Below are 12,797 nucleotides of genomic sequence, written 5' to 3' on the forward strand. Positions count from 1 at the left end.
CCTCCTTGCTGGAAACCATTTACCAGGGCGCACTGTCCGGTGGGTCCTTGTGCATTACAGAAGGAACAAATGCCGTTTGCTTTGAGGTGGGGCTCTAAGTCAGACTTTGAATTTCCCCATCAGTAATGATTCAGCAGCCTCACTTGGCAGATACTTCCATGGCCTTTAAACCAGCTTTTCATCTAAGGATTTGGAGAAAAAAAGTGCTGATGTAGTGCAATTGCATGAAGTGTGCTGCACAACGTGAGTCAGCAGAAGGGCTCTGGGTCAGGCTCCTCTTCCACGTGTGTTTGTTGGGTGATGGCTGTAGACCTGAACTGAGAATAGCTCCTATCTTGTTTCTTTGAGTACTTGTAGATGGAATACAAATTTTCTGTCTTTTTTTTTTTTTTTGTGATAGTAGCCTGGATATGCCCTCATAAGTTGTACTGCTTAGCTGCCTTTATTTATCATTTTCGTCCTGCTCCTGAAGCTTTAGGTAATGTTTTCACTTTTAAAAATTGTAGTTCTAAAATTGAATGAAATTGGAATTAAACGTTTTGCTTGATCTTTGCATAATGTGGCAGCACATGGACTGCATCAGCTGCTTTTAACATATTTCAGATGTTGATGTTTGTTGAAGGAGCTATCTCAGTTGTAAGGCAGGAAGAGCCCTCAGATCTGTTCCACGTAAGAACGACTTCCTTAATAAAGATGCTTACGGTGCTCCATAAATAGGTGCAAATTTGACAGGGACATGTGCTTGCCCAGGGGTGTAATTACAGGCTGTTAGAAGCTGTGGCAGAAAGCAGCATAGCCCAGCTGGTGAGAGGCAGGGCACGCTGACTTTTTGAGACTGCAGCGGGGCCGAGACACAGATCTGTACCTCCTCTCCGAACCTGTCAGTGCCCTTACTGCTCCTGCTGAGGTGCTCTGGGTGCTCTCGCTGTTGCTTTATTGGATAAGTGAGCCTCAGCCACGCCAGCACAACAACTTGCAGGGCTGTGCTGTTGCTGTACTTAGGGACTCTGAGTTTGAGAGAGATTTTTCTCAAAAGACCAGTCCCTGAATGCGTAGAAAAGAGCAGACTGAGGCTGGTAAAATCCCGTAGCTGTTACCAGCAGCCAGATGGAGAGTGCTGCAGGAGGGAGTTCTGCCAGTAATCCCTGCTGTAGCGTAAGACAATTGCACAGGAGCATTTAATTTAATTTTTTTATCTTCCTGGGGATAAGTGTTGCATAGCTGTACAGGGCAGAGCTGAGACCGTCTCTGCCTGCTTGACAGCAATCCCTCTTCCCTATGCTACCCAAAATGGCATTTGTATCACTTGCTTTTTTTTTTTTCTTTCTAGTTTCGCATACTTAATTTCCACTTCTGCTGACTGTGTTTAATGCTCTCACGTCCCCTCCAGAGCTGCTGCTGCCTCTCTCTGCTTCTAAGCCACTTGTCGCTCCCGTGGGCAGTCTGGGGGTTGCAATCCATCTTTTGGGCCGAGCAGTTCAGCCATTCCCCGAAGGTTCCCCGCTGCTTGTCCAAAAATGCTCAGGGCGTGAGGTCAAGGGGTGGAGAGCTGTGCCACGGCACGTCTGTGCAAAATTCACTTCCACTGATTTTTGGGCAGTTTTATTTTGTAAGTGAACAGCAACTCTGTGAGGTGGGTGCGTGCCCAGGGACCTGATTAGGCAGCGTCTTCTTTGTGTGTGACCGTTCACCCGCTGTGTCCCCAACTTTATATTCCCGAGCCTGAGCTTCAAGCCCGTGCTGGATGCAGGTGGCAGGTCCCTGCGCCTCTTCCCCCATCCCGTAACGTGGGAATTGGTGGCAGGAGCGAGGGCGATGCTGGGCTTGAACTGAAAACGCAGCCTGGACACAGCAATGACTGCCAAACTGGGCACGTGTGTTAGTATAAATATTTGTGCAGCTTCATACCATCAATCAGTGTTAACAAATGTGGCTGCTTAAATGAAACACGTGGCGTTCCCAAATGCAAAATGCATGGAGGCGTCACGCAGATAGCAAGCTTTCTGTGGCGGTGCTACAGCCGAGGCTGGGCTTCCACGTGGGGTGGATTTACCAAACGTCTGAGTACTTCAGAGGGAAAAGAGAGAGATGGGGACTGTGCTGCTGGCACAGGTGGAGCTGTGTGCGGAGGAAGCCGTGGGGCTGGAGCTCGCTGACCCATCCTGAGCCACTGGGAAACCTCAAGGTGCTGGAAGGGACACAGGGCAATTAAAGATCCTGCGTGTTTTCACTGAAATAAAGATGTAATCCTTAGACTTTTTTTTATTACTTTCCTTAGATTTTAATGAAAAGTTTCAGAAACAAGGCATGCTCTTGAAGATCTCTCTCATGGAGGAGGAACTGGGGTAGAGGAGCTGCAGCCCTCCCGTCTGTTAGGCTCCTTAATAAGGGACGGGCTTTAGAGCTGCTAACATATAATGCAAATGAGCTAAATAAATATTGTTATGATCCTCTACCTCTGTGTTCAGGTTGCTTTTTAACTTTTTTTTTTTTTAAACTGAGTGGCTCTGCCCTACTTGTGAGCAGATGCCTGTGTCCTGTCGTGGACGATCCACGGCTGCTCGCAGCAAAAGAGCCCTTCGGTGCTGTCACTGGGACGCCGGCTGTTGGGAGATCGGGGCTGGGATGGCTTTGTGCTTCTTATCTGCTCTCAACCATTCATTGTGGTCTGGCTGCTGGATCGGGTCCACCCCGATCAGCCTTCTGAGAAATTATTGTTTCAGACAAAATAATGGCTTTCGTATGTCGCTCCTCTGATTTCCAGCTTTGTGCTTTAAAAATGTTACTGCAGTAATGGGTTTCTGTAGGATTACTGCAATTCAGAAGGTCACACAGGCAATAATTACCCTATGCATTTAGTGTAAGGGCTTCAGAAACGCAGCGCTAATTCACAGTCTGTCATCCCAGGCTGAATGATTAGATTCTGCATGCAGGTGTCTCAGCATATAAAGACTAGACCTAAATTTTGAGAGAGATCTCACAAAAAGATGTAGATCTCTATTTTCTGTGTGTACCAAGATTAATTCCAATATTGAATCGTTTTCTAGCAATGCAAAGCTAACGGGAGTATGTTTAAAATCTCTGAATAAGTTTCACAACCAGCAAGAGCATGGGCAGAATTGGATCACTTGCCCCCAGTGAAACTCTTCATTAAGGAAATGAGTCTAAACAGTAAATTTTCAGCCCACTCCCCCTCCTGACTTCAGACACCTGAAAATTAAAGAAGAGGAGTGCAACTTGCACTGAGCTTTGCGTGGTGCTTGGTAAGTGGAGCCCAGAAGCCCTCTTGCTCTGCAGCTGTTTGGTCCCCAGCATTGCTTTGGTGCCCACAGGGCCATCAGGATCAGGCCCCAATTAGCTGTGGGTTGAAATGAAGACAGGCAGCCTCACCTTGTCCTCAGGATGCTGTGCTGTATGAGGTCGTGGGATAGTAACGTGCTTTTGCAGTCTCGCAGCCGCTTGTGCTAAGCTCGCCCCCTGCAAACTAAGAGTAAGACAAGAGGAAGACAATTTTTTGCAACCCGGCTTACTTGCACGAAGGGTGTGGGGGCTGTGTTCTGACACTTTGTGGTCTGGTAGCGTTGCTATCTGCAGAATTGAGCAATGGGAGACAAGGCGTGATCCTTGGATTTTGTTATTATTATATTGTGTGTTACACAGTTTAATTAGTTCTGTGTGCAGTGTTGAACTGTGTGTCTATGGCTTTTGCCTAATTAAGATTTGTTATGTGTGGGACTGGAGAATAAAATCAAAAAACTGCAGTGGATCAATTCCCATTGTACTGCCAGGGACTTGTGTTGCTGTGAACTTGATACCATGGCATGGCCTGATAATTCCTGCTGCAGTCTGAAGCTTAAGTCTAAAGATTTATGTCCTACCAGCATTTAGCCAGGTTAAACGCTCTGTCAGGGCTTTGGTGGTAGAACCTGAAGCTGCAATTCTCACCTCTGCACAACTTAGTTAAATTTTTAATTCAGCTCCTGAAATTTAAATGAGTAGGCAAGCTTGAAATCTCCACTGGTTCCTGGACCCTGCTGGTACCTGAGTTTGGTCTGTTCCTCTCCCCAGCCTCCCATGTGACTTCTGAAGTACTGGTAACACACCTTGGGTTGAAGAAATAGTGAAACAAATGTGTTTTTCTTTTGGCAGGTCTTTTTGGTTCAAGTTAATCCAGGTGAAACCTTTACAATAAGGGCTGAAGATGGAACCCTGCAGTGCATTCAAGGTAAGAGGATGCTGGGACATGCAGATGAACATTTGCTTGTGTTCTGGAAAAACTTGTGTTCTAATCTCTACAAAAATGTCATATGCATTCTGGAAATACCACGAAGCACTTAAGAGCGAGAAGCTGCAGACATGACTACACACTGATATATGGGATAGGATTTCAGTGTCTCAGAAATGAGTCATGAACTTCTTGCAAGTTCAGGAGATCTCTCTTCTTCTTTAGCTCATTTATCAGCATTTTCATAAATACGTATATTTCCTGATGACCAGACGGTAAATATGAACAGTTACCGAGTTAAATTTAAAGCTAGTAACAATTAAATGCATATCGACAACCATACAGAAGCAATTTTGTTCTCACCCAGGCATCAGGAGTGACAAAAAGTCAACAGAGAAGTGCAGACGTGGCAGAGGGCTTGGAGAAGTCAATTGGCTTTGAGCAGAATTTCTAATTGGTTCTTTAAAACCAGAGCTGGTTAATTATGTGGTGTTGAATAAAAACATTTAAGCAGTCTTTTGATTGCTGTTTTTTCTTCTCTGTAAAGTTGTGTAAATATGATAAATTGCATCTCTCCTTTATAAGAGGGACTGCACAAAATCTTTTAACCGGTCTGAAGGGAAAATTGACAAAAGACCTTTCAGATTGTGTAGTAAGTACTATGAAAAAGAGGTTTCTAGCTAGTAGCAAATACAGCTTTAAAGGGAATCATATAATTGCTTAGTTATAATGCTGTCTACAGTAAATACAGGCAGGTTAAATCAATGTTTAAAGAGAATAGACTTTGCATACTGTTCTCAGTGTTTGTTTTTTTTGAGCTTATAACACTGGCTTTTGTTTTGAGAAGGGTGGTGTTGCCTCCCCTGTCCTTTCCAGCTCTTAGGTCATGAAGCAGCAACTTCACTGGGCTACTCATTCAAAAACCTGTCCTAAAAAAATAATAGAAATGGGTGAGAAAGAGTCAATCTAATGACAACTGTCTAGCTGGAAAATTCCCCCTGTATTTTGACTGTGGAATTCAAATCCGCACAAGACAGACTGTTTCTTGGACTGCATTGAATCCTGAAGTCGAACTACTCAAGGATAATTATACTTTTTATTAAAATTTAGATTAGAAGGGGCCTCTGGAGGTCACCTTACCCAACCATCTGCTATTAAAGCAGGGATAACATCGGAGTTGGACCAGTGGTGTCCTCGGTGTGTGTTTGAATCTCACATGGCACGCTCTTGAGCCTCTGGAGGAACATCTCCATGACTGCCTCCTTCACATCTTTCGTTGCCAGTGGTGGGTGGGAGTCTCAGGAAGGGATGCCTCTGTATCTGGGTGGCACTGTGCAGAAAATCCTACTAAAATCTATGCAAAACTATGCAAAACATCCTCCCTGTGTTTTGGGTGTACCTCAGTTTTTAAAATGTCAAAATAAATATGAATATGCCTTTTTTATTTGTTGGTTTTCTAAACACTTAAACCAAACAAAACCTGCAACAACAAACAAACGGCCATGGACCGACATCTTCAGGAAATGTTTTTTGGGATAAGGTCACCCAGGGGAACAGGATATGTGTGTCCATGAGCTGTCTGGATGTACCTAAGAGCTGGATATTTTTGTTACGTGAAATTTCATCCCCATGGAAATAAGGAATTAATAGCTGTTTGAGATAGATATTACAGAAGCTCCTCTGAACACCATCCAGGATTATTCAGCCTGGATGAGCAATAATAGCAGCAATTTAAAACTACTTGTTGAGATTTATAGCCAACATGCTGTGTGGTAAGAAATTGGTCCTTGTGGCAATTAACAGAGTAATAAAGCCAGGTACTTTTATTTGAAATGAATGCTTTTATATTGGCAAGTACATTATTCTTTTTCCATTAGAAATATAATTATGACAACATTTATGTATATTTTTTCACGTTTGAAGTCTTGTTGAGGCAGCGTATTTAAATGAACGCAACTTGAAACCTCTTTATTCTGTATTTCCCATAATTTAACGTATTTGTGCCAGCAGGGCTTGTTTGGTGCTCATCAGCGGTCTTTGATAAAAGTCATTTAGAATTCATGGTGTAAGCTTGTCTCCTGGTTTTGGGTAGAGCTGTCGTATTGGTTGCAAAGCCACACGTTTATTTGTATGTGCTGTTAAATTCTCGCTGAAAATTCCTCCACTCTTTAGACTAGAGTGTAGTGAACTATTTATGTTGCTGAACTAAATACGTGCTTCAAACGTGGCATGTGATCTGACTGTATGTGATGCATGAGAAGAGTGTTACCTGCTACATTACTTACAAACACAGCACAGTTTGGGCATAGCTTGGGGCAGTGGAGTTTTACCCTAGCATCCCTGAGTGCTTTTTGCCCTGGAAGGCAGCAATGCCAAGATGTCACATGCAGCGCACAGTGGGATGAATAATATGGACAAAATGAGTATTCTGGCACAACCTGAATTTGCTTGTCAAGCACATGTAGAAAATGCACGTCCAGAGACCTTGATGGAGACCGAATAACGCTTCTATCTATGGATTGCACGGAATTGCTCAATTATTGCTAAATGTATTTTGTGTTGCCATCAATCTAAATGATAGGCAAGCTGGGTATTATTTTCTACCACGAATGAAGCAGACAAAGTTTGCTGTTCTGTATTTTTATGTATGTCTGCGTAGTATGTGAAAAGCCCGTGACAAAGAGGAAAGGCTAGAACATGTAGGGAAATAGCACTTGGCATGATTAATGTATATAATTCCTGGGTGTATTATATCTAGCCCGGGCTGTTGGAAATATGTGCTTGAAACTTATCTGCAGCCTGTGATTGTTCAATATCACAGCCTGGATTGGAATACTGAAACACAAAAATTACAAAAAAGAAAAACAGTGAAAGGAAATTGTGCTTCGATCCTCGCATTGCATGGGCCAACAAGACTGCATTAAATGGGGTTTTGTTTTGTGATGTTTTTAGGACCAAGGCGTAAATTTGCTGTGGAATGGAAGGGTTTAATATGTTAAGCATGAATATCCGAGTAAATGAAGCGTTTGGGTGGTGTGTGGAGTGGCTGCATTGTGTAATGAAAAAGGGCTAATAAGCACACACAGTTTACTAATATTAATGTTTGTTTCGACTAATATTTCAAGCGCTTTGCTGAACGTGAAGCACTACGGGGCCTTTCTTTGTTCTTATCTTGTAAAACCAAGAATGCATGAATTTCGGAGCTGCTTTTTCCGTCGCTCTAAAAGCAAAGCAGCTCAAGAGGAAGGCAAGAAGTATGCTAAAAATCTAGCAGTGGTTTCTCAAATGAAAGATTTTCTGGAATTATTATTCCTTTAATTCGTGTGGGTGGGTTTCTGCAAATAAATGATGAAAATTGATACTAGCTCAGAATTGTCTTTATTAAAACAAGTTTTTAACAAAAAAAGATTTTCACCAGCAGATCTGGTGAAAATGAGAAGAAATAGAGAATATTAAGGACTAAAGGAGTGTAGATTTATGTAGGAGGAATGTGCATGTAAGAGAAAGAAGGCTGTTAGTGTCCAGTTTAGTCTGAGCAAACCAAAAAAAGTCCTTTATTTTTCCCTTTAGTATGAGATTGGAAATAAGGAAGTGACTCAGTTTCTTGGAGGAAAGGAAAAAGTTGAAAATAGATGGGACATCATGTAAGCAAATGACTGATAGTTGCTGGGTGGAGGCAGGGGAGGCCGAGATTAGAGCAGGGAAGGGAATACCCGAGGGAGCTGGAGGATGGAGGGCCAAAGACTGGGGATGAAAGAAGCCTTGAGGAGGTGGAACACAACATGCAGAACCAGACAGCTGGCGTTTTCCAAACTCTGCAAACTTGGAGTAAGCTGTGAGAATCGATCTACCTGTTGCATCAGCTGCTGAAGGCATTGCCCTTGCTCTGCAGGCGCGGAGGCAGCTGGTGAAGCAGCGCACCTCTCTTACTTCCAGTCTGAGCCGAAATAGCAGCAGCTCCTGAAGTTGTGTTGCTTTGAGAGGCTTCCAGAAGGCTGGAAGGGTGTTTGTGGTGGGAGAGCCGTGCTGGTTAGCTGGCTTGGGCAGGCCAGGGGCTGGTTTTGGATGGGGGAAGAAGTAAAAGGTTCGTCTGAAGTTCTGGCTGGCAGGTTGCTCTGTTGGTGTTGCCTTTTGTTTTCTTCTTTCTTGCAGTATCTGCAGGGCTCTGGGAAGCTGGTCCTGGGTAAAACTGTAAGAAATTGTTACAAGTGTTTTCAGAATAAGCTGCATTAATACAGAATTCTGCAAAGCAGGAAGAAACGCTGTCTTTCTTTATCTTTTACAGTGAGGGCCCTTTTCACCCTGGTATCTTTTAAAGCACAGCTCTTACTATTCATTTACGTTATCTCACTTGATTTGTGGTACTTGGTGTTTAGATTTTATATTTGATGGAAAAGTCAGGCCTCCAGTACTCACTGGCCTCCTTAGCATGCCAACACATTTAAATAAGTTTTTGATTTATTAGCATATTTTCCATCAGTGGACAAAAGAGGGCTTATCTGCACAAGTCTCTTCCAGAAAAAAAAAAAACAAAAAAAAACTATTGTGGAGGGCTACGATTTGGAAGAATCACATGGTGCTGTTTTTTAATTCCTATCTAAGCAATCTTTGCTGGATTTAGTCAAAACATTTCTTCTATCCCCAGAGCCAGCAGCATCCCGCAGAGGTGCTGCGTCCCACCTGCTAGCTCCAGCGTGCAGCACTGCTGTGCCCAGGCTGTGGTTCAGTCCTGGCCCTTCTGCTGGGATGCTCTCCATGTGGATTTTCCAAGTTACAGCTATAAATCACCAGTTCCTATATCTACCCGTGTAATTGGCATTGTTAGCTTAGTGTTTTCTGTCCGTTTTCTCATTGGTGCCCCATTATGAACCAGATAATAATTGTGGTGGAGCCTGTTATCCTCCGTGCTCCTGGTCATTATTCTGTTGTTTTTCAGATCTGAGCATTTTGGCCTTTTAGCTTTTGGTCACCTTGGGATAGTGAGGTTGTGCTTTTGTCATTTCCATAACTTGTGCTGAAATCTGTAAGGAGGGAGAGGAAGGAGATGCTAACTTGATCAGAATGGATTTTTTCCTTGCTGTCAGTGAGCTCGTAGCACCAATCTCCTTTCATCTCATAGGTTTTGTTTTTAGCACACTAGAATAAAGCATAGGAAACTGTGTAAGAAGCCAAAAGTAAACAATAGGATGCTTTGTTTACTGTGAGCATAATCTTAGCTTCTCCCCTTTACATCTGATAATGCTAAGAATAATCACAGGGGGTTTCTTTGGATGTGTGTGGAATAAATCTCGAGTAAGATGCACCTGCAGTGGGTATGGTGTATGCAATGTCTGGTCTCTTAAAAATCCCTTGCAATGCAGTATAGTGAATGAATAGCTGATACAAGACAAAAATAAAAAAGAAACGCAAACACACAACAGATTTTTGAGTTGGTTAATCCTTCCCCAGTGTTAGTATGAACGTCCTAGGAGGAGTGGAAGGAGAGCAGTGCTGCGTGTGACAAGCGGAGGAATGTGGGGTCTTGGAGCATCTTGTAGGAGCTCGGCAGTGACCCGCACAGGCGTGCTGGGAGGGAGAGCCTTTCCCCAGCCTCTGCGGCTGCGGGCTGCCTGCTGCAGACAGCCGGGATGTGACCTGGCACCAGCGCACGTCCTGCTGACGTGGCCTCCGCGGGAGTGCGAGCGGGGCAGCGGGAGAAGGGCCGGCAGGCTCCAACTCTGCGAGCTTACAAGGAAGGGAAAGCAAGGCAGCCTGCTTCACAGCACAGCAACACGTGGGCGAGCAGAGTGCACGCAGAAAGTTTGTCCTTTGGTATAGCAAAAGAAAGCGTGGCTCTTTGGTATTTTTCACTTCCTAGGAATCTGCTGCTGGGAAATGCATTTATCCATAAAATTAGGACAGCAGACTGCAAAGGCAAATGCTGGCCCAGTGGGCTATGATTTCCAGCTTTTTTGGTTTTGTAAACCTGTAGGCCTTGTCTTTGAGGCTTGTGTTTTCTTTGCTTTACGTGTATATACCTACACCTTAGAGGATCAGCAGGTGTGATACATTTAAACTGATTTGAAGGGATGCTTTTAAAGGCAGTGTGTCATAACAGCATGCTGTATTTTTTTTGCGTTTCCCAATATATGTGGATTTCTCCCCAAAACACAGAATCTGTGTGTCTGTCTCAGTAAAAAACAAACCCAGCTCTGCAGGAATGCTTGAATTGTCTGTGTAGGTCCTGCTCAAATGAAAATAGTCCTTCAGCTGCAGAACCAGTACATTCCAATCAATGGTGTCAGTCTGTTAAAATCCAAGATCCACATTCTTTACCCAGTCTACTCAGCCTGCAGACATTGCAAACACATTAGTCAGTGCTTTCAGTCTTTTTAAAGTGCATTAGTGCAGCTACAGTTCTAAGTTAGTAAAGCAATTATAAGCAGCCTCCTTAATCTGAAGCAGTTATATTTCTTGGCCAGAAGAGTTAAGAAATAATTCTATCAGCCTTATTAAATTCCATTGCTACTCCTCACAGACAAATGTTTGGTTTCCTATCCTTTTTATTCGTTGGCCTTTTGATTTTGGTTCATGTTTGTTTCACATACGCAATGAAAAATTCTTCGTGGTACAACACAATTTGCAGAGTTAGCTAAAGAGCAGAGTTTATCTGATAAAAGCCAGCGTGAGCTGTTATAACCAGAAGGAGCTATTTGTCAGAAAAGTCTCTTGGAGAGAGGATAAAAAAAAAAAAAAAGAATGGAAGGGAACTGAACATCAAGAAGGTGGACAAATGCACAGGTGTGCTGGCTTCACTATAGCATCATCCGTCTTAGATACGAGATCTGGTAAGTCCTCATGCATTTGATGTGATGTGACACTCCTCTCAACAGGCTGTGAGAAGAACGCTGGTAACTGAAGCCCTGCCTGCTCTTGCCAAAACCAGAAGTAGCTGTTGTGGCAGCTGGCATTAACCTTGATTTAAAGGGAATCTATCATCCAAGTGCAAGGAAGCTTTAACCCTCCGTGTCAGCTCTGCCACGGGCTTGTCCTACAGAGCTTGTGTAGTGCGTTGCTGGCTGCCACCCTGAATAGACCTTGCATCCTCAAATCACTTTGAGGAAGACCTTAGGATTTGTTGCTTTTAACCTATTCTTCGGTTCAGACTTTTTGGTGGAGAAGACATCACCTCTGTTCCATCAGCATTTTCCTTGGATTCTGCTCACTTCTAAGGACTTTCAGTGTATATTTGGCAAATGAGGTCTTTAATCACAACAGTCTGAGGCTGCAAAACGATTTGCTAGAAGCAAAGCAGTGCTGCTGCTGGCTCTAATGATATGCTTTCTGTATTTTAGAGTGTCAAGAACTATTTCTTGCAGGAAATAAATTTTACGTTCTCCGTAAAGCGAGTTTGCCAATTTTATAGCTTTTATTAATTTCATGTGATCCATTGTGACTGCCTGAAATTGGCATAGCGGATATTTTTGATATTTATAAAATGGCTAAGGCAGTCATTTCCTTCCATGTAGTCAGACTGCTAACCCAGGAAGACAGACATTTAGCAGCAGGCTTTAAATGCAGACTTCTTTTGAGTTGCCCATTTGAAGGATGAAGGGGGGGAAATCAAAGAGGCTTGGTGGCAGATTCCAAATGCTTACACCTGGAACTGCACTTAGGAATTGTTGATGAAGTTCCCTCCCTGAGGGAGCCTGAAGACACTGTGTTCACGTCTGTGGCAGCAAGGCAAGTAGTCTGTCAATTGTAAAACTAAGGTAGGAGACGTGGATTGGGGATCCAGAGGAAGCACATAGTCACTCAGAAGTGTTACTGGGCTTTTTATCATCCTGGTGTTTCTTTTTTCTAATTATACAACAGCAAAACAAACCAAAAAACAACAGCGAGAAAAACAACTCACATACATAGCAGTAGTTAATTGAATTGACTTTAAATGTTGTGGTGGTGAAGAATGTAAAGTGGATTGTTTGTTGGTTTTGCTGAACTTTAAATTGCATTTGTGCCTACCAGAAAAAGAGAAATCTGTCGTGGCTGTACGTGATCCAGCTGTTGATCCTGCTGTTGGACTTCTTGTCAGGCTTCTGGGTTGGAGAGCTTTCCCTCTGCAAGTCTAACCTGGTCTATATTTAGATATAGTATGTATGATCATATCCTTAAGAGGTTTATTTGTTCCTTCTGCACATTGTTTTCTCACAGGCACCAAGTCCGTGATATTGCAGTGACTGTCCTTACAATGGCTGCATCCCTGACTTAAAGAAGAAAACTAAGAGGGGAAAAAAACCCACCATTCAACAACACTATCTGTTTTGAAATTACATAATTCTGGACAGCCTTAAAGTAGTATCATTAATATTTATCTAAAAAATAAATCTTGAATATGACTTTGTATTCTAAAATATTCAACATTTAAGTAACGTCCATACGGCTTTCAGGCAAAGTTGCATAAGTAACCACATGGGCTATGTTTACCCAAATGTCCACTTCGAAGTGATGCACCTCTCCAGCAAGGCTAGGCTCTAGGTTATTTATAAAAATCCAGCCTAAAATTCTTAGAAACGTGCATGCTTTTGCTTGCCGC

The 12,797-nt window shown here is 43.1% G+C and overlaps 1 protein-coding gene across 3 annotated transcripts in view; it reads left to right on the top strand.

Moving 5' to 3' along the window:
* FNDC3B (fibronectin type III domain containing 3B) overlaps positions 1-12,797 on the top strand; it is a 174,267-nt gene that overhangs the window by 34,146 nt on the left and 127,324 nt on the right. Inside the window, exon 3 of one of the 3 annotated variants that reach the window (XM_068692941.1) lies at positions 4,150-4,225. In XM_068692941.1, the coding sequence (XP_068549042.1) occupies positions 4,150-4,225 (76 nt within the window). Of the gene's footprint in view, positions 1-4,149; positions 4,226-7,992; positions 8,054-10,972; positions 11,053-12,797 lie in introns of those variants that run through there. The other 2 variants (XM_068692944.1, XM_068692943.1) reach the window with 2 other exon arrangements.

Source organism: Anas acuta, chromosome 9 (genome assembly GCF_963932015.1).
Source record: "Anas acuta chromosome 9, bAnaAcu1.1, whole genome shotgun sequence".
Classification (NCBI taxonomy): Eukaryota; Metazoa; Chordata; class Aves; order Anseriformes; family Anatidae; genus Anas; species Anas acuta.